Below are 13,459 nucleotides of genomic sequence, written 5' to 3'. Positions count from 1 at the left end.
ATTTTCGTTGTTGCTGCAGGTAAAAGGTAGGCAGGTCGCTTCACTCATGGGGAAAATATTCGTGATCAGAGCTTCAACCATGCAAACCACAAATATTTTGCCCCACGAAATTATCAGCTATATGGTAATCATGATTCTCAGTATTATCTTGCTGACTTGAATTGATACATAATATTCTCACCTTCAGCCATTTTTTTGCCATGACGACGCGCAAAACTTAAAATGAACATTGATTCCAATTATTCTTTAGACAACTATATGCTAAACTATTCCGAGCATAATTTATCAGGGCCTATGATGTATGACATGATTTCATGCACTAAGTAAACATTTTTTGCATTAATTTAATTACTGTATAGTGGGTAATTTCTAGGGGGCCAAATATTTGTGGTTGCTGTTTGCACTGCAGGTAAATTTCGTAGTGTTCAACTATGAAACCATGTACAAATATTTTACCCCCGGATTTACGTATGTTGTTTTTATTTTCTTTCACACTTTGTTGTGCTTATAAATTATCATAATATTATTATACATTCGTGATTTCACACTTAAGACCTGCATTGCATTTTTTAACAAGATTCATAATTATATTCGCTAAGTATAGAAACCTATACTGGGTATGTCTACGAACTTTCCGGAAAGTATTTTCTGTACACTCCCTCCACCCAAGTGTCTGTGTTTCGTCAGAGTCTCTTACTCTCTGTTTGTACCAGTAGGCCAAAAACACATCAATATCAAACTTATCAGCGACAATCCCGTTGTAACTGAGCAGAAAATCACTGCGCCATAATTGCTGCTGTTGTTTGTATTTGCAGCTACTATTGAGAATGTGACTGCAGCGAGAATGCTTGCCAGAGAGTACGTGCACCAAGTGTAGCCAATCACAAATCCTTTTAAATTCTGTGGAGTCTGAGCACATACGAACTCCAGCATTGCTGTGTACAGTAGCAGTACAATCTGTGCCGATATGACTGAGTGAAGCAGCTCTATCCAGAAAGTGTCGATTATTTTCATCAGCAGCCTGCACAACGCTAATGACCAGGTATGTAATGTTAAACAGTAGTGTCAGTAGCGATCCGATTACGATACGCTTCAGAATGGTAGGGATCCACTTAACGAGAAAAGGGTAGACAGCAATTTCATGCACGAGTGTTGAGAGCATAATCCACCATGGTGAACTAGTATCCAGTGAAATGGCGACAGCACACTGGGTTAAGTTTAAACTCTTTTTTGGATAATCGCCAATTATTATGGGATGATGTAGCTGGAAAGAAAGTATGACACCATTATTATGGGCATAGGTATGCTTACTATGAACATTTTTAGCAGCAAATTAATAGCACACATTAACACCATGCTACGAATATACTATAGTTAATGCACTGTTGCAAGTACTCTATGGATATAATTGGCCTCGGGGAAGTTCGAGAAGCTCACGTATAGCTCGAGGCAATTTTTACATCTTCAACTTGCTCTGTAGTGAACGGTCCACCATATCTTGACTTACCAAGATCTAGTCTAGAAGGTATGTCTTCCTCCCAGTATGTGAGAGAACTGCGATTGAGGGGAGCCTTGTGCTTGGTTAGCAAATCTCAACACCTGATATATCAATGTAAAGCATCGTGAAGATGTGGGCTCTTTAGTTATCCATTTTGGAGAGAGAAGGAAATCGGAGCAAAGAGCGATAGCCATACATAAACAGATAGCAAGCTTATTGCAGGCTTAGCGTATTTTTCTGGGTGAAGCGAGCAATAGTTATCTCCTATTTGATAGACCAAGATTCCAGTGTGAGCACAACACACGAACCAGGCTATAAAGCTAGTGATGTTTTCAGAGGAGGCATCAGGCATCTGATCCAAACCCAACTGAATTGAGGAAACTATGACAATAGCATTTCCTACGTATATGAGTCATTTTGGTAAAGTCTCGACCACTAGGTATAGGTGCCATGAAGGTACTTTTGTTGAGTTAGTGTCAATATGCAATCAAGAATTGTTGCTGAGAAAAGTGCAATCAGTCCGAGCTTTACTGTCTTATAGTTTCCAAGCTTTGTGTCAGCAATCCACCCGGATATGATGGCAGTTAATAGCCATGCAGCAATCGGGAGAGCGTAGTTAATGTACTGAGTTGTGGTTAGATTTACATCCGAATTACTAATATTCAAGTACACAATCGAGACCAGTGTTCCTTGTGCTGTCTGCCGTGAGCCAGCTCCTAAATTCATCATCACCAGCGCTATCCATATCAGCACAAGCACAGCTCCCTTTGAAGACACTCGTCTTGGTTTATAACTCAACCTGCAGCATTGTCTCGATGACAGAGCTAACTTGTCAGTTGTACTGTTGATCGAAATAGAACGTTCTTTCATTTTTGACGACATGTTTTGTCTGTGCACTTTGTCTTTGTACTGTTAGACCGATAGAACATGATCACTATAATGATCTTTGTGAACTATAATTATAGTCAAGTCACATGTTGAAAATAAATTTTCTATTGTGCTGCTTTGTAAAACTATTAGTATTGTTTATGCACTTGATACCACAATGTCCTATATTAGAGACGACATACACTCATGTCTACAGTGCCAAACTGTGTTAAGCTTGTGGCAGGTCTGGTGTATGTTTGCTGGAGGGCTACCATCATTCAATATATACCTCCATGCCTGTTAAAATCACTTAATACATCCTCATCGGAGAATAGACAACCCATAAGTTACTATTGTATCGAAACAGCAGTTCAGTACACAATGTTAAGATATACTTATTATTAAAGAGGTGGTGATGTGTTTGCTGAATTTGCTGAATTCAAAAAACCCTTTTTATCTTGCAGGGATCAGCGAATCACTGAGGATGTGAACAGGTTCTGTAACCAGATCAGTCAACTGCTATACCCAAAATCATAATACAACCTTTTCTCATCGCTTATTACTCCTACAGAACGTTTGTTGGGTGCATGAGCCGCATATACTTTTAATAGAGTGTATACGTGTACGTAATGTAAGCGTTAATACTTTGTATACCTTACACCTGCATAGCATGATGAGCTGCTGTGTAAGTCCTGGGACATGTCTATACATGTACCTGGTTTATTGATAATGTTTATTTAACTGCATTTCAGTACGTATATATATAGTACTTCATCAACTGTGTCCATGCAGACTGGGTTGGTATCACTATGGAGTGTTGGGTGTCCACTTGTTCTTTGCTCTGAGCATACTCATCAACAAATTCATCATGAGTGCCATAGTCAGTGTCATCTTCCAGCAGGAAAGGAAGGAGGGAGACTTCAGGTGAGTCCTAGGAGACATTTTTATCATTACAAGCCGATCTAAGTTAAGAATAAAGATGGACGTAAAAGTCACGTACTAAGCCTTCTTAAAATGGTGAAACTGTTACAAGTTGCAACAAAACATACTGTGTATGTGACATCCAACCTTCAGAATTTTTCTTAATTTTCTTGCAATCTTTTACATGCAGGTTCCACCACACTCAAGTGAGAGCAAATGCAGAGGCCATTGCTTTCTACCAGTAAGTCAGTGTGTGTCAGACTATATAGCTGTGCTCACTAACCAACTCTCCTTCCTCCCCATCAGAGGAGGAGAAAATGAGAGAGAGAAAGCTAACAAACTGCTCGGAGTAGATCTCTGTAGCTATAATATTACTTTAATTAGCGGCTTTCGCATCTCCCAGGTGCTGCTGAACGCCCAACTGAAATCAGTGCACTGGCAATTCCCTCTCAACTGTAAGTTGGGTATTAAAATGAGGTCTGCATGTGCACAGCTAGCCTCCTTCACAAGGCCTCAATAAGGAAGAGCGGCCTGGGATCGAGGCTAGTGCACAGCTAGCCATGAGACTACATAGTTAATGTCATTATTAATTTGTTTGTTTGTTGATTCTTACCAAAACTACATGTATAACATTTCACCTACCTACAGTCTCAGTGTTTATGTTCCAGCACTGTCATCAGTTACTCTCTCATTGGTGTGGCTGTCTTCATGGGCAAGTATGACAACATGAGTGCTTCTGACCTGGCCAGCAGTGTCAGCATGGTGAGGTGGTTACGTTCCCAACCTGCTCTGTTATTAAGTTACTTGTTATGCCTCAGTGCACATGCGCCAGGGGCATGCGATAACCATAGGTTGTGTTTTGTGTGTCTGTCCCTAGAATAAGTACTCGACCTGCTCGTTCAAATGCCACGAAAGATTGCTCACACTCTCAAATGACTGGGTACAAAGTGCATCTTGTCACTAATTGTTAAATTATTTTTCTCTCTTTCTTCTCACTCTACCTACTGAATGGGTTCTCAAAGCTTGTGGACACAGCTGTTTCATTTGCAGAGGTTGCAGGATTCACTCACAGGTACTTAATCCTGGGCAATGATAAATTGGTGCTTTTGTAACGTGCTGTTTGTGTCATTAGTCAATGTTTATAATTATGTTTATATAGAAGCAGTTGATGTATAAAAAGCATGCATGCATGTTTGTTTATTGACTGCAGTCTTCTTTCTATCCACGATTTAATTAATGGATTAACAGGGGAGTGCATGGGGCTACTTGTGAGGTTTACCACTGTACCTTAGTTCATCAGATATACGCGTGTACACTAATTCACAATGAGAATTAAGCTTGAACATGTACTTGTGACTATTGGAGCATGAATGTTGTGCATGTCATTCAGTATAATTAATTAATATAAGCTGTCCTGTCTCTGCAGGTTGGGAGAGCTAATAGAGGTGTTGAAGGAAATGGAGAGAGAGGATAAGAAGAGGTGTGGCTCTGGTGACAAGGAGGGGGAGTCAGGCGGACTAGAGGGCATGGCAAACAAGTTACAGCCAAGGTGACTATTATACTATATAGATTTGTGTCATTCCTACTTTACGAATGGTATATATAGGCATACTTGTTGCTTCGTGTGTCTTGTATCACTGAGCGCAATATCAATTCGTGCAGTGGGAATATTTGTTCCATGCGTGGTATAGTGTTATGCTTGTCCCATCACCAAATGCAGTTTCAACTTCACCAAGGGGATGCAATATACTCATCCTTGGAGAAACATGTTCGTGACTTTTTGGTGAGGAGATGCTTACCACATGTATAATTATACCTCTGCATTCCAGGCACTGCATTGTTGAGGGTGCTAAGGAAACTATGGGAACCGGTTACTGGGCGTGCTCAGTTGTGCTGTGATGGGAGCCATCATTATGTGATGTTCTTACCTCAGAAGGCATACCTCACCTCCGGCTCTCTGGCTAGCCATGCAGGTACAACCTTACCCTATAAACCAGGCTTTTTGAGTACTAGTGAGTCTGACCATTACACTACTGCAGCCGGGACACTATGTATGTGAATGAGTAGAACATGAAGAGTATACACTAGGGTCTGAATGTGGGAAGATAATTGTTTCTGTTGCAGATTACAAAGATATACTTTCCACATTTCACTTCCTTGATTGCGCTAACACAGTTAAGCAAACTAACTGTTAAGAGACAGGCATGTTTGTGTTTCTCCTTTTTAAGAGAGAGTGTCAGTCTGCATTGCTGTTTGTGTTTCTGTGGGATTGCTTATAAATTATCTCTTGTTGCTAGGTGACCTCATAGCGCAGATAAAACACGGATAAAGTAAACACAATACTGAATAGCACCTTTAGGCTTACGTTTGTTCACTACTGCTACAGATTGCTTATCCTGAGTCCCCTAAAGAGGAAACTGAAGACCACTCACCCAGGGTAAGCACACAAAAACAATAATTATGTTAATTAAAGTCATGTATCCTAGCAACCACAATTAATTCTTGTGAACTTGTTGGCAATTTAATGCCAACATTTCACAACTTACTAGTAGGTAATAGTTTCTGGTTGTGTAGCCTCCATTCAGTTCACAAGAATTAATTGTGGTTGCTAGGATACATGACTTTAATTAACATATTGTTTTTGTGCAATTAGAGTGTACAATTCACGATCATTATTGTGGGTTCAATGTTCTAGCTACGTACTTAGTAGCCTCGATCCCAGGCCGAGTTTTCGCTTATAACGGTTAAGTTAATTATGAAAGCGAAAACTCAGCCTGGGATCGAGGCTAGCTACTTAGCTGCCCTTCTGATGTACTTGTAATCTGGGAAGCCAGTTACCTCACTGTCAATATGGCTGGCCAGCAGAACATGACCACATGCAGTTCTTGTTTAGTGCGTAACACACAAGTTACGCACTTATGGTATCCCAGCAGGTCACGCACTCTGTATTACTGAAATGAAAAGTGCATTAAATGCTCACTGTGTACTTGTTATGGCTACATGTACATGCATCAGTCACTATGTATACACAGCAGATTTGACATCTGGACAAAGGTACAAAGTCGACAGTGGCTTTTCAACAAAATAATAGCCTTAGGTGCAATGGATGGCTTCTATGCAATATGCATGCATGGCTGGCTATAACTCTTATCACTCTATAGGGACTTTTATTGGTGTTCCCACCCAGCTTTGCAGTCTTTAATTCTTGAATGGGGGTTTTCTATTTAGTCTTCCACATGTTGTGTGTGTAAACAGTCTCAGCTTCTGTATTGATCCCACCATGGTTTCCTTTGATTAGACTAGCTGTTGGCTCACTCTATGGATTCATGGTTACACGTGTGCCGTGTTGTGGGCTCACTTCTGTTGCCTTGTATACACTGACAATTTATTAATACACGTAACGTGCTACCACTCTGACCGTTGCATAGTATCGTATCAGTTGAATATTGAAGGCTTATATTTGCTAATTTTGATTCATTATGTCGTAGTCCTTTTGTGAGCAGCTGGAAATTAGCTGCTTCAGGGGAATCTAAACATTCTTTGCTTACATGCAGTAATTGGTTGGTATATGAGTAATATCTAATAGATTTCATATGCACATCTGTTGCTGTTTGTACTTATAATACCAATGAAGTGCGTACTACTAGCACTAACTATCTACCTGTCACTTCAAATAAGGATGCGTGCACTATGTGTGTAGACTTGGTCTGCATTACCCCAGGCCATGCATGTAACGTGTTATTGTACAAGGAAGCCATGTTTAATTGTTAGTGCTAGCACATGTTACAGGAGAGATTAACATTAATTATAACACCTTGGATACAATGATAATATCGTGTACTTGACTACGGCGAGTAACGTAATCCGTTCCCTTCTGCAGGGTGGGTACACAAAAGTCAATATTGATGAGGCAATTGAAATGGCAGGCTTGGTAAGACATATTGCATACAAAAATTGCAGTCAGTACACTGTGACCCAACATACATGTATACATTCCAGTACACAATGGTGTGGTTTGCACAGACTCCACATGGTCATATCCACGGTTACAGGCCCAGCTGGTAACAGGCTTGGTGGTGGTGCTGCAGCTACTGTGGCAGAGAACTGGTGAGATAAACAATTACCATGGTTTCCCTTACTACAACCAGCAGCTGTGACTGGAAGTAAGAGAAACCTCGCTAATTGTCCTACTGTGGGAAGTAGGGGACATGACTATACATGTACATATACAATAGTTTTGTATGTGCAGTGATTTTGCAACTTGCTAACTTAATTTTAGTATGGATTTGTAGAGTAGATTCTTAAGGTTTGGTGTATCATATGTGTTCAATGCATGGCAGAGGTGGGTTTTTAACTGAGTAGACTGTATCGTCTCTCGTCTCTCTCCCTCTCCCTCTCTCTCTGCAGTTCATCATCAATTACTGACCATACATACAAGCTGATGGTTTGTGGACTATGCAAGAATTGTTTAGACTTTAGTCTGTGTAATTAGCTGGTTTCATGTAATACAATTGTGAGATCTGCCCACGCTATCATCAATTCAACAATGAATCTCATTATTATTTTTCTGAACTACCTTGATAGAGAAAGTGGTGTCAAGAATATGTGTTAGCTTGGTAAGTACGAATTGACGCAGCTCTTCGAGCATGCCGGCTAGAACTAGATCTGTCAGTGTCAGATGGCCTGATGTAGACTGCGTGTAGGCAACAATCTGTGCTTTTTGACTCGACTAGATATCTAGCATAATTTTCATTCTCTACTGCATCTATACATGTACGTATTCACCAGCTCCCAGGAACATGTACACGTATAGTACACATGGTTGTCACGAATTGTATATTCTTGTGCTTTACAGTAAATCTATGTGGATCATGGTTAATATCAGAGGATGCATATTACGTCGTGTGGTACTAATACTCTCAGTCGTGCTGATGGTCACATCTAAAACAGTGAGTAAATTAATATCCAAGCAGACGAATCAAACTAGACTACCGTAAGATCTCGATTTAAAGCGACACTTTTTAATAATTATGAAGCCAGAGGTCGCTTCTTTTGGAGGTTGAAAAATTATATTGAAGTCCTGGTACGTGTCGCATATTTAGAGGGTCGCATCTAATTGGAGGTAACTTTACAGAGTCTATATACTTGCCTCAATTTCAGGCCGCTTAAAAACTGATTTTCCAGTGGGCTACAATCGAGGCTAGGGAGTGGCTACATTTACCTCTATTTAGAACGCGACATTAAAAATTAATTGTCAACGCAGCTGTTGCTACTTTTAGAGGTCAGAAAATTGCTGAAACTCCTGGGTGTCGCATATTTGGAGGGTCGCCTTAAATCGAGGTCTTACGGTACCGTAGTTAATGTAATTACAGCGCCAGAAAAAATTTACTAGACTATAATTACGGTGTATACATAAAACAAATTGGTGCTATACATAATATTATGGCCGAAAATTTCGAATTCGTATAATTAGAGTGGCGCTGTAATTACATCAATTACGGTAACTCTATATTGTTTGTAGTGCTTATCAAGTTCTATTTCTTAGCCGGTGAGTGGTAACTTTATTCTCACTGTCAACTTGGTCAACTACACCAACCCAACCGGACTGTGTGCTGAATGCCAGAGACCGCTGAATACAAGCTATCCTACAGACACAATACCAGTGTGTTGTGATGAACTACCATTTATATCTAGTTCTGGCAACTGTAACAACACAGGAGAGGATAGATGTGACACAAGGTTCCGTTGGACCATCAGATCATTCGGTGCATCACTGGAGACAAGACCCAGCATGGGGTACAGCTTCACAGACTGTTCAATGTCCCCCAGCACTTGCCCATTCAGTGAAATGAGCACAACATTCGGTCAAGGTCCAACAGCACTACTAGGGGTAACACCCAATCCTTTGCCTGTTTCAAGCACAGATTTTAATACGTGGACGGTAAGTAGTACTTTTCTCTGTGGTATTGTTTTGATAATTTCTTACCTCTATAGGGACGAATTCAGTTCTTCATAGAAGCCGTGGATAGTAAACTCCCGTACATAATAGACAGTCTGTTGATTGACCTGGACAACCTCCAACTTGGAGCAGACTTCACAGAGGAAATGACGTTCACTGGAAACCACAACATATCTCACATGACCATGACTTTTAGAGTCGAGTGCTCTCCTGGTTTCTGTGGACCTGACTGTACCACCACACCTCAGAACAATCCACGAGTAGCGACATGTCAAACTAATGGCACTCTAACATGTACTGACAACCGATTAGACCCTGTAGCCTGCAACGACTGCCTCTATAACCTGGATATTACTACTGGCTGCTCCACTTGTGTACAGACCAACTATGACCCAACCACCAATTGCATAGCCTGCCTTCCTAGATACAATATTGGCCAAACCTGTTCAACATGTATCAATACAAACTATGATGCTGATAAAAATTGCTCTACGTGCATTATAGGTACAAGATACGACCCATCGACCAACTGTTTGTCATGCTTAGACACAAACTTCAATCCTCTCAATGGCTGTACATCATGTTTGTTGGAATTCTACGACCTACAGACAAACTGCACCCAGTGCCTACCCAACAGAGATCCCTCTACCAACTGCACCCAGTGTCTACCCAATAGAGATCCCTCTACCAACTGCACCCAGTGTCTACCCAACAGAGATCCCTCTACCAACTGCACCCAGTGTCTACCCAACAGAGACCTCTCTACCAACTGCACCCAGTGTCTACCAGGCTGGGACATCACATCGGACTGTACTAGTTGCCTACCCAACAGAGATCCAGTCACCAACTGCTCCCTCTGCCTAAAACCAGACAGGTTCACTGATACGGACTGCAGTGTGTGTGCTCTACCAGGAGGGGATCCAGCAACACTCTGTCAAACATGTTTGGCCACTAACTTTGACCCTAACACAAATTGCTCTGAATGCATAGATCATCGCGATCTCAGCTCCAGCTGCTCCACTTGTCTGCCTGGATATGATAGCAGCCGTAACTGTACAGTGTGTCTTTCTGAACGAAACATATCCACAAGATGTACCACCTGTCTGTCTGGATTCATTGGAAATAACTGCGAAGCTGGTGAGTGACTGGTGTTTTGTAAGCTTGATAGTTACTTTACCAACGTTTATGTTCTGGGGTGATTACGGTTAATAGTGTATATCTGCTTTAGGATGTAGGAATATTTGGATTCAGCCACCGTTATTTAGGGATAGGGTTTATTTTCAAATCGAAGTTTCTTTTTTCCACGTCTATGGCATCTTCATATCTGGAACTGCACCCCATGAGCCTTTGCTTTAGCAGATACCCTTAAAAACAGGTTACATAGCTGAATGGTTTGCAAATAAAAACTGATCAGTCCATTAGCGACCTTATAATGAGTAGAGGTTAATGCTTCATACCTGCCTCCTCTGACCGTGAAATGGTGTGTATGCGCTAGGGGCGGATTTTAAAATTAATTCTAAAATCGTATTTTCAGTTACAACAGACTTGTTCGTGGATGTTGGTCTTGTGGGTGGTATAGCTGGTGGAGTGGGTGGAGCTCTCTTCCTAGTAATCATCGTCTTGGTGATTGTTGTATGTGTGCTCGTGTGTCAAGTTCGGAAAAGAGGTCACATCAAGTTTGTTTCAGGTGAGTTAAAAGTTAATAACTCGGCATAACTAAACTGTCTACTTAACCTAATACATAATTATGTGTGTGAAGGAAATGGTTGAGTTCTGGAATAATAGTCATTCCCTATGAATTAGCAAAAAAAAAAGGAAGAGTGCATGTTTGGACTGTTTGAACGGTGCTGCAAACAGGTGCTGTATTAATATATCCTACGGGTAACCATAATTATGTTTTCTGTATTTACATAATTGATGCCGGGTTTGAGGTTGTTTACAATAAGCACTAACCTAGGCTAGAATATGATTATGTAGTTTCTCTATTTTTTGCCTTGGAGGGGACTTATTGTATAGCATGTAAGTAACTCTTATCTTTTCCTGCTATTGTTAATAGATGATGGAGCAGCTCGTACTGCTTACAATAATATTGGAACTGGAACTGGAACTGGATCGTCAGCAGGACATAAGTTTCAGAATCCGATATATGGCCCTGGATTGGAAATGAACTCAAAAACTGGAACAGGGTCATCAGATGATCGCGCATTTACTAACTCACTGTACGAGACCTCGAACGTGCACACAGAAGATGATTACTCTCACCCTAGTGTCGGCCCACCCTCACATACGGTAAAAACAGGCACCCAGGATCTCACGTCTACTCTCGATGGACCAATGTATGATACAGCCAGCTGTCTTGATAACATCCTGCCGAGAGAAGGCACACCTGTTTACGACACAGCTGATCATACTCATCAACCACCTCCTACTAACCCATTGGATGAAGACTATTCTAAACTGCGTCAACCTCCGGTAACCCCCCAACCAACTTCTCTGGGTGACTATGACACAGCCATATTTATTGAGCAGCCGGTCTATGACGAAGCTTTCCCTCCTCCAGACGATTCACTTTCTAAGAAGGGGACCAGGCATCCATCAAAGTCTGCTGGAGCTTATGAAGATATTGACGATGAGGATATCCGTGGAAGAGACGAGTACGATACAACTTATCCTCCTCCTGCAGTTATACCTAGTGTTAATGTGTACTCGAAACTGGGTAGACTTGAAGCTGAGCTCCCTGCATACGATGTAGCGAATAATCATCACCCAAAACAGGTACAGCCTAAAGCTCCACCTCCTAATGGAAGTTTGTATGATACTGCCGATTATCCCCAAGAGCAAGCAGCTCGACCTGAACACGATTATACAGAAACTAGCGACTTTCTTCCTACTTTGATAAAAGAGGAAACGTCTCAACACACTTATGATTATGCAGACGCTAACGAATTCCTTTCTGGTTCCTCCTCTGCCAAACGTTCGTATGACTACGTGGACAATCCTATAGATGGTACAAATGCGTTGCCCCCTGCATTGGCCCCCCTGGCTAGCTCTGTGTACACGAACACAACACCTGGCAAGATAACAGTTGAGGCCGAGTCTCATTATGACCTAGGGCAGTGAGTGGACATGTTCGTTTGTATAATTATATAGAGTTTTATACCTTCAATTCTGGTTCATAAATTGTTAGCTGTATGTTCATAATTACTCATAATACCCCATTCTTTTGTACATGCACCTTACACGGCACCATAAAATTGTACTGTTGGTGACGGACCATAATTGTTTCAAAAACTTTCGATGGAACACACACACTACATGTTTATGACAGCTATTGGTGTGGCTGTGTTTTTTGTGCAAATATACAGAACTGGAGCATGTATGATTGTCGGTGATATAATTGTGGATTCCTGGTGGAACAGCTGGCCTATATCGTATTACAATAGGACATTGCATTAATGAGGATGCATTTGCACTTTTAACACTTTGCAGTTACTGCTATACAATGAACTGTTTACTCATTGTTGGTGAATGGTGACCTCCTGATTTACACTTTGTTTGCTTGTGCGTAGTAAGTTTCCAGTAACTACTGTCCGTACACAGCCAGATGAAGACATTATTAGCTGGACACCTTCATTGTTGTTCAGATAGGCCTTTCAAACGGCTATTAATACAAAGTTTATTTAAATTTTCACAATCCTATACCATATTACTAGAATATTTTGCGAGCATCAAACATATGCGAACTTTGCGAGGGTTGATCAATTCGCAACAATAAAATGCAAAACCTACTAGTAAATACACACGATCCTTTCCAGAACGCAATAGTTAGATCGCAAAAAGGTCAACTTTTCTGCTGATTTGGCTCATTCACAATTTCACCCGCATAATATTCTAGTAATACGGTAGTTCTCGTTAAGGGCACTCAAATCAAAACAGGCACGGTTATAATGGTATAGCATCAGTATACTGAACAGTCCTATACATGTGTATTTAGATCTATTGCAGTGGCTTCACATTCGCAATAGATATATAAACTTCCTTTTCCCTTTAATATCATCCATAAATCACTTTCAAGCAAACCAGGCTAACTCTTGCAAAACAAGTATCAGCCTATTTATAGCTACAGAGCTTGACTCCTGTTGCTCTACCTCATTGCATCGGTGTATTGTTCATGCATGTACATGTATACAGTAATTAAAATACATGCATACCGT

At 40.9% G+C, this 13,459-nt stretch overlaps 1 protein-coding gene across 17 annotated transcripts in view; it reads left to right on the top strand.

Moving 5' to 3' along the window:
- The window catches only part of LOC135348967 (lysosomal cobalamin transporter ABCD4-like), a 40,992-nt gene extending 28,331 nt beyond the window's left edge, over nucleotides 1–12,661 (top strand). The window contains exons 1-18 of one of the 17 annotated variants that reach the window (XM_064547393.1): nucleotides 22–124; nucleotides 816–1,042; nucleotides 2,830–3,289; nucleotides 3,477–3,527; nucleotides 3,593–3,741; nucleotides 3,935–4,048; nucleotides 4,164–4,226; nucleotides 4,309–4,358; nucleotides 4,713–4,835; nucleotides 5,007–5,069; nucleotides 5,116–5,259; nucleotides 5,673–5,723; nucleotides 7,167–7,902; nucleotides 8,142–8,235; nucleotides 8,832–9,227; nucleotides 9,281–10,382; nucleotides 10,780–10,932; nucleotides 11,302–12,661. In XM_064547393.1, coding sequence (XP_064403463.1) covers nucleotides 8,149–8,235; nucleotides 8,832–9,227; nucleotides 9,281–10,382; nucleotides 10,780–10,932; nucleotides 11,302–12,365 — 2,802 coding nt within the window. In that variant the 5' untranslated portion in view covers nucleotides 22–124; nucleotides 816–1,042; nucleotides 2,830–3,289; ... (9 more) ...; nucleotides 7,167–7,902; nucleotides 8,142–8,148 and the 3' untranslated portion in view covers nucleotides 12,366–12,661. The other 16 variants (XM_064547382.1, XM_064547384.1, XM_064547388.1 and 13 more) reach the window with 16 other exon arrangements.
- Nucleotides 12,662–13,459: the final 798 nt, after the last annotated feature.

Source organism: Halichondria panicea, chromosome 15, assembly GCF_963675165.1.
Source record: "Halichondria panicea chromosome 15, odHalPani1.1, whole genome shotgun sequence".
Classification (NCBI taxonomy): Eukaryota; Metazoa; Porifera; class Demospongiae; order Suberitida; family Halichondriidae; genus Halichondria; species Halichondria panicea.
The sequence above is the reverse complement of the archived record's forward strand: the minus strand, read 5'-3'. Positions and strand labels throughout refer to the sequence as shown.